Source organism: Arachis ipaensis, chromosome B08, assembly GCF_000816755.2.
Source record: "Arachis ipaensis cultivar K30076 chromosome B08, Araip1.1, whole genome shotgun sequence".
Lineage (NCBI taxonomy): Eukaryota > Viridiplantae > Streptophyta > Magnoliopsida > Fabales > Fabaceae > Arachis > Arachis ipaensis.
This window is the reverse complement of record NC_029792.2, coordinates 98,776,337-98,784,613: the sequence shown is the minus strand read 5'-3', so window position 1 is coordinate 98,784,613 and position 8,277 is coordinate 98,776,337. Positions and strand designations below refer to the sequence as shown.

The 8,277-nt window shown below is 33.5% G+C and overlaps 1 protein-coding gene across 4 annotated transcripts; it reads left to right on the top strand.

Moving 5' to 3' along the window:
* On the top strand, nt 2,779–7,717 carry LOC107613232 (protein EMSY-LIKE 3). 4 transcript variants are annotated; one of them, XM_021109597.1, is made up of 10 exons: nt 2,779–3,201; nt 4,142–4,303; nt 4,406–4,552; nt 4,642–4,897; nt 5,093–5,311; nt 5,395–5,463; nt 5,919–6,164; nt 6,251–6,319; nt 6,480–6,543; nt 7,318–7,717. In XM_021109597.1, the coding sequence occupies exons 3-10, from the start codon at nt 4,428–4,430 to the stop codon at nt 7,386–7,388; spliced, it is 1,119 nt and encodes a 372-aa protein (XP_020965256.1). In that variant the 5' UTR covers nt 2,779–3,201; nt 4,142–4,303; nt 4,406–4,427; the 3' UTR covers nt 7,389–7,717. The 4 variants fall into 4 exon arrangements, with proteins under 4 accessions (XP_020965256.1, XP_020965254.1, XP_020965255.1 ...); XM_021109595.1 differs by having other exon boundaries at nt 4,142–4,350; nt 4,443–4,552; XM_021109596.1 differs by lacking the exon at nt 7,318–7,717 and adding an exon at nt 6,891–7,116 and having other exon boundaries at nt 2,780–3,201; nt 4,142–4,350; nt 4,443–4,552.

Here is an 8,277-nt window from a genome sequence, read left to right as displayed (position 1 = left end):
TTAGAAAAGCTCCCTGAAGGGATAAAGAGGAATCTCTGCTATTTGATAAAAGATAGAGAAGGCCACAAGTGCCAGCTATGTGCCTCAGAGATATCTGAAGAAAGCAATAATGAAACGGAATCAACCCACATGATAAAAGAAGAGGACAGTGCATCTGAAGCCCACATGATAAAAGAAGAGGACAGTGCATTTGAAGCATCCCTCAACATTATTGCATAATGACGTAAGCGCTTAGGTCATAAAAGCACCAATAATGTAGCTGATGCAAGATAATAAACAATGACGTATGCAATGACGTCATAAGAAGGGTAAGGATGAGAATTGTCCATCAGACCCAACCATTATAAATAGGTTGCTTAGGCAATTGTAGAAGGCATCAGAAAACAGAAAGCAGAAGGCTAAGAGTACTCATATGCTAGGAGAGCAAGGAGGAAGCTGTCGAGGCGATTCTGTAGTCTGACAAAGAATCTCCTTAGGGAAAAATAGTTGTAAACTCTCCTCTGGAGTTAGTATCTACAATCTCCCCTCTGGAGATAAAAACACCTTATGTAAAATATACTAAATAAAGGAAGTTTTTCTCCAGAAAGGTACATCTTCATCCTAGTCTTTTAGTTATGAATTATTTAGAAAGTTTAGAATTAATGGAAGAATCTGATTATTATAGATTAACTGTTTTATTAGATAATGAAAAATAGGCTGTTCTAAAAACAAAATTAAATCTCAAATCAAATGAAAATTTTAATAAACAAAGTCTTTTAAAAGAAGTTTTTAACAGAAAAAATATAATATACTATGGAAAAATTCAACTTGAAGCCCCTATAAAGATAAAATCTGCCAATGGAGAACTTGAAATAGCTTTGATAAATGATGAAGAATTGAGTAAACAGATTGAGAAAATTAAGGATCAACAAAAAAGATTTAAAATTGGATGGATTCATATTAGTACCATACAAGTTTTAATCAAATCTACATATATGAAAGGAATTAATTCACCAATAAGTTTAGCAATCTGTGACAAAAGAATTACTGATGACCCAATAGATCAAATAATTGGAATTGTTCATGGAAATTTGGCAAATGTAAATGTTAAATTTAATGCCCATCTTGGATATGCTATACCTTTATCAACTGAAAATCTTGGAAGATCTATAAGTTTGGCTTATAAATTTCACAGAAAGAATCTAATGGAACAAGATGATGAACCATTTTCAATTACATATGCAATAAATTATGCTTTAACAAATAGCCATCATAGTATAATATTTAAAAACAGAGAAAGAATTTATGTCGATGAATTATTTTAGAAAATTGTAAAAACAGAAATACCAAAATATAAAGCTATTGAAAACCCAGTTCTATTATTAAAAGAACCATCAGAAAAATCGGTTTCATCGAATTTTCAAATAAGAGAATATAAAATTAATAGTCCTTTAAATTTATCTAAGTTAAAGATTAAAGAAGAAAATTCTGAAATAAAAGAATTAACAAAAAAGGTCGAAAAATTAAATGAAACCCTAAATACTAAATTATGACAATAAATAAAGAAGAAATATATGTAACTTATCAAGATAAGAAACAAGAGCTCTTTGAAAGAGAGAATCGTTTGAATTATTTGCAGTTTTCTGAAATAAATCAAAGAGCATTTGAAACTCTAAAAATAATCTATAACAAGTTGAAAAGAGAAGTTGAAGAGCTAGAAAAATTAATAGAAATTCTAGAAAATAGTGATGAATCGATGATAGAGTTTGCAGAAATTCTAAAATAAATAATGTTAAACAAAACTATTTTTAGGAATTATGATAAAGCATAAAAAGATTGAAAAACCAGAAAATAAAATAAAAAGGAAAAGAGCGAGAAAATTAAAAAGTAAAATAGAGGAGTATAAAAGAGAATTAAATAATCTTCAGATCGAAATTGATGATCTTATAATAAAAATGATAGAAATAAGAATAAACATAAACAAGTTGGAATTAAATTTAAAAAATTTATAAATGCCTGGAAAACCATATTACGATTTAAAAGAATTAAAGCTGTTGAATGAAAAAATGAAAAATGAAATTGAAAAATTAAAAAGATATTTAGAAACAAGAGAAAGTGTAGAAATAAAAGAAGTTCTTGAGGATTTGAGAAATTATATTAAAGAAAAAGACAAACAGATAAAAGATTTTATATATAATAATCCATGTAAAAAAGAATATTTTAATGATAGAAATTAGAACAGAATTAAAAAACTATAAATATGAAATCAGAATTATAAATATACATCAAGGATTAGTAATAAATAATCATATAATAAATACAAGAGAAATTGTAGAAATGGTTAATACTTCAGATTACGAAGTTGCAAATTATTTTTATCAAAATCCTTTGAATAAAGCACCACCAATTGAATTTATACAAATTATAAACTTATTCGAAGCAAAATACGAAGAGTTAGTAGAAATTTCGAAAAAAGAATTAAAAGAAAAGTTGAAATTGAAAAATTGGTATCATAGCCAAGTTAACGATTAAGGATAACACTTTCTCTTTAAGCAACACTTTTAGTGATACGCTTTTAAATTAATAACAACCACAAAATAAAAAACTTCTTAACCAAAAGATGAAACTGACAACTTTATCAGCCACCTTCTGTTTTTTCTACTTTTAATTATATGAGGTTAAAAGCTAGTTTTTAAAAATGTTGTGATTCAATAAATAAATACATCAAAATGAATTGTGGGTTAATTCTATAAATATTTTTAACAGTTTCATCAAATGGAGCTGGCATGGACAACTCCATCAAATACTTTGCCCAAAAACAAAGATCAAAGTAGTCAAAAATCGCAGTATCCTTCGTGAGAAAGGACAGTGACAGGTTGGTAGTTCACTCAGCATTAGTGTCTCTACTTGGAAAAGAAAAGCCGACTCGCACCCATAACACTGTCCGAGTCCGACCCGACAGGAAAAAGATTTCCATAGCAAACTTTCTTCGATTCCACCATCAACCACCGCCTGCGTCCATACACTCCTCTCCCCCGCGACTCCCCGCGCCTGATTCGCCCTCTGTGTTTGTCTCTCTCTCTCTCTCTCACACACACACAAAACTTCGGTGCAGAAAGACAAAAGAAAGGGTTTTTCTGCGCGTTCAACTTGGTTCTGGATCTGGGCACTTCAATTTCCGGTGCAAACTGGCTATGGACTACGAACCCTACGACAGTAGTGGTGAGCTTCTCTTTCTTAGTTGCTTTCTTTTTTTTCTTTTTCGTCTATCTATGTGAAAAATCAAAACTTACTGTTAGGGTTTCTAGAGTTAGGGCATTTTTTTGGATTTCGTTGCTACTGTTCTCTTACTTGACCAAGCTTGTGTATTTTTGTTGATTTGAGGAGGTTTTCTCCTTGGTCCCGAATTCTTATGGTTTTATGCTATGCTGTTGAAATCTAGGGTTAAGTTTCGTTTTGTTTAATCCAGTTAGAAACTTCATAGTGTGTTCTGTTGATGCAAATGATTCTTTCTTTTCTTTTCTCTTTCTTTCTTTTTTTGTGTGTAAATTGAGATATTTGTACTTATTTTTGTCAACAAACTCAAGTTTCTGTTGACAGTGTTATTTGGTGCTGAAACTGCAAGCATAAGTGTTCTTGTAAAACTGAGCTTATCTTTTTAATTTTTAATTTTTCATTTTTTTTATGGTGTTGTGGATGGTGAGGTAGTCAGACGCGTCGAAGGGGCAAAAGGTACCATTAGCGGGTTAATGATTTGATGCAAGAAGAGCAGGAAAATATTCTTAAAATGAAGAAAGCATTCATTTTTTTCCCTTTTATGTTTTGGGAAGTAATATTAGTAGTTTACATGATAATAGATAAAATTGTTTAGGGTTTTAGGAATGTGCTATTTGAAAAGTCAGAGCTGTTTTGTTTTTCAAAACCAACAGGTAGTTCTATTTTTAATTGCTGTCTATTTCAACATGTTTAGCATCTTAGAACTTATTTAACTCGAGTCCTGATGGACAGCACTGTTCCATTCTTACGAAGTATTTTTCGCTTGTGCTTGTGTCATGAGAGAGATTTTTACTGAGGCTGAAAAGATCTGGTTGTTATATATTGCAAGAATTTATGGTCCAGTTGCCTGTTGTATACTTATATTTGTATCCATTAACTTGCGCAGGAACTGATGATGATCTTCCACCAGCACATCAGAATAGGATTCCCAGAGGGGGACGTCTTGCTGGAAATGGAAGATCTGCTGTAGGTTCAATTCCATTCCCCAGGATGTACCCGGATGTTGATATGGAAGCTCAAATTCATCAACTTGAGCAGGAAGCATACAGTTCAGTTCTACGAGCCTTTAAAGCTCAAGCTGATGCCATTACTTGGGTACATTTTTTATTTTGATTTCATCTATCTAATATTTTTTAATTTGTTTGATCAGGTTTAAATGACTGCTACATGACATGTATTTTCTTCAGGAGAAGGAAAGTTTGATAACAGAACTAAGAAAAGAACTGAGGTTATCAAATGAGGAACATAGGGAACTTCTAGGCCGTGTTAATGCAGATGATGTCATACGAAGGATAAGGTTTCATATACTTTTGGTCAATGCTTGATTAATCAACATTGTCATTCCCTTTCAATTGCATTGAACACTATACTGTATGTTAATGCTAGGGAGTGGAGACAGGGAGGAGGCCACCAACCTGGCCTGCTGAATACTGGTCAAGCGATTCATGATTCAATTCCAAGCCCTACAGTCTCTGCCTCTCGTAACAAGAAGCAGAAGATAACAGCATCTGTTCCGTCACAATCTTTTGGTGGACCTTCTCCTCCATTTCACCCCCAACCAGTGGCGACACCTCACCAGCCCTCTTCATCTGTGGGAAAACGTGGATCTGTTCCTGGAGCTAAGGGCAAGAAGCAAAAACCTGTAAGTAAACCATATGTTTAGTGCTCATCCATCTTGTTTAACTTCACTGACAGTGGGTTTGGCTCCTTGCCAGCCACTGAATAAATTCTTTGTTATTAGGGTAAAACTTAAAGAATAGATTAGATCACTAGAACATTAAAAGAGTGTAATAGTATGTGATCGACATCATTAGGTTATTTCGACTTTTGTTTTCAGGGCCAGATGGTACCTGGTGGATCTTCATTAAAGCTGCAGCCACCAACAGGACCAGGTGGAAGGAATCCATTGCCTAATAGAGTTACTTCTGGTGCCGTCATGGGTGAGCATGCTGAGGGAGCATCATTTAATTCATTAATTGGTAGGAGAGTGCGGACAAGATGGCCAGATGACAATAACTTCTATGAAGCTGTTATTGCTGACTACAATCCAACTGATGTACCGACAACCCTTAATCACTTTCATATTTCTTTGTCTGCTAGTGCCTAGCTGAGACACTTTACTTCAATTAACTTGTTTAGGGACGACATAATCTGGTTTATGACATGGGGAGTGCAAATGAAACATGGGAATGGGTACATCTCTCTGAGGTATGGTGTGACATGGTTCTATACGTAGTTAAAGTTTATGCAATGTGGCACGAATATATCATTTTAATACTAATTGCATAGTTGCAGTAATAGATATAACATACTGATGGAAACTATTGTTACTTAATGAGTTAAATCATGAAATATTTTCCTCTAAATACAGGTGATGCCATTTTGACTAGTATTTTCACCCTTAATTGCATTTTTCATGCTTTATTACATATACACCAGCCGTTAACTTAAAATACAACTTTTCGATTAGGTGCGAAAGGAAACTTTCAAACTGGCATGATGTAACATTACTAGTTTCACTTTAATCTGGTAACAAGTATAATGTCAACAATTTCACCATGATGACTCTGGTTACTGATTGTATGACAAGAAAAGTAGTCTCGGATAAATGGTATTAATCCTTGTTTTTTGCTAATTCATGCATGGTATTATTGTAACTGCAGATCTCTCCTGAAGATATACAATGGGTAGGTGAGGATCCTGGAATAAATCGTGGGGGTTTTGGCGGATCCGGTCAAGGGATACATAGGTCTGTAGGACGTGATAGTGTTCCAGGAGTAGCTGCAGGAAGAGGTAGAGGAGCCCCAAAGGGGCAATCTAGGAAAGATTTCCTGTCAACACAAAATGGTATTGGAAAAAAGGCCCCAGAGGATATACAAATACTTCACACAGACACACTAGTTAAGGAGGTAGCTGAAAACCCTTGAATCAATTTGTTTGGTTAATATTGGTTGATCATTTTTTTTGGCAAACTAATGTCTTCCCAACTTGACAGGTGGAGAGGGTATTCAGTGCAAATCATCCGGATGCACTTGAAATTGAGAAAGCCAAGAAAGTGTTGAAGGTAAGGGACTTTAATCTGTTATATAGTTATCTGCCATTCTCTCTTTCTCTCTCTCTCTCTCTCTCTCTCTCTCTCTCTCTCAATCAAAAAAACCCCCCAAAAAGCCACTCTCCCGGGTGAATGGTGTGTCAATGAATAATCAGTAATTAATTTAATGCAGGAACATGAACAAGCTCTAATTGATGCAATTGCCAGACTGACAGATCTTTCTGATGGTGAAAGTGGTACTTTTCATCTTGTTTGCCTTATTTCATTACTATCTGATGTGATTTATCCATTCAGAAGTGATATATCTTTTGGAAAGCAGAATAGGATAACCATACTTTGGGTGTTAAATGGGTCTATTATGTGCTAAATCATAATAAATTTTTTATTAGTTCACATTTCTGTGCTTGTAACTTGAATTTGTTTGCATGTTGACATAAAATGGTGAAATTTAACCGTTTTGGAATATTAAAACTTGTTTTCGGTTTCATTTTGTTTGCATATTCACTGTTTTTGCTTTTATTTTCTACTATCATCTTTAATTACACAAGTGTCACCTTATTTTCAAAATAATTCCGGTTTTTAGGATCTTTCTTTATGGGAAGCATTGGAGGGGAATGAAGAATGTTTAAAAGAACGTTTAAAGGAAGCATTGTTTTGAAAGAATGTTTCCCATTTTATTTTTTAATTACAAGATCATGTAAAGGAAGCCGACTGAAGAACTGCTGGGAATTTGCTAATTAAAGTTAATAACAGAAAATGGAATCACACCCGTAGCTGTTCAACTCATGCTATTTGACAGAATGCCCAAATTGTTGTACTCCTATTTCAATTTTTCCACTTTTCTTTTTGCCTGTACCAAGCAAGCTGCATTAACTTGATCCAAGCTATTTAAAGCACAGTTTAGTTATATTCTTCCTGTAAAAATCATCTAAATTTACTATTCTGTTTTCAAGTTAATCGTCATTTTTACTGTTAGTAGTACTAAACTCAGTTCTGCATATCCTCTGTGGATGTTCTTAACTTGTATGCAGATGAAGGTGGCCGCCATTTCTCACATGTTCAGTCGATGGATCGAGAATGACAGAGGTGAGAGGCTGTTGCAGAACAACAGATTAAGCACTGAGTTAACCAAATTCATGGAGTAGAGTGTCTTTCTCTTGTAGACTTGTACTATGCCATTAAAAAAATGTCGCCGACAGATGATAGCTCTAGTTCTAGGCTTGTGTGTTTTGTGTATTAGCCATCAAGTAGGATGGCAATCATGTAGTTTGGTAATAATTATTGATTATTGGGGGGTTCCTAGGACCAGGCCTGCTTGTATAAAACGTGTGATATTATGATTGTGTATAAATTCTTGTATTTGTTGTGTCAAATTATCAGTCTAGTCTTAGATTTTCCTTTCCCCTTGAATTTGTCTCCCATTCACTCGTCGTCTCATCTGATCCTGCCATTATAGTGTGTGGATCCTATTTCCCATTTTGATTTAACTTTGGGCCTGTGGGTTTTGTCCTGAGTTTTTATATTGCTGTAAGATTCTGCAACTTTCAAATTTCAAATCTTTCTAATCTTTTGACGCAAAAATAAAAATCTGGGTTATCTATCTGTGCAATATGCATGTGTTGCTGAGGCCATAGAATGTCTTATCTAGATTGATGGGTATGGGTCTATGGGATTTACGTTTAAGACGTGTAGACCGTTAAATATTTTGGTTGGCTTCGAAGTATTTTAAGATTTGAATATCATATTAGAATATTATATTATCATATTAGGTTCAAAGTTAAGAGAATATTCTTTGGTAAATTCTATTTATATGAATGAAATACCATAATTTTAGTTTCTACTTTCTTTGACTATATCTAATTCTCATGTAATGAAATATGAATAATAAATAAGAGACTTTTATTAATGTGTTATTTTTTTGGAAATTAATTATTAAAATATTTTTTAAAATTAATTATTCAACTTTCACT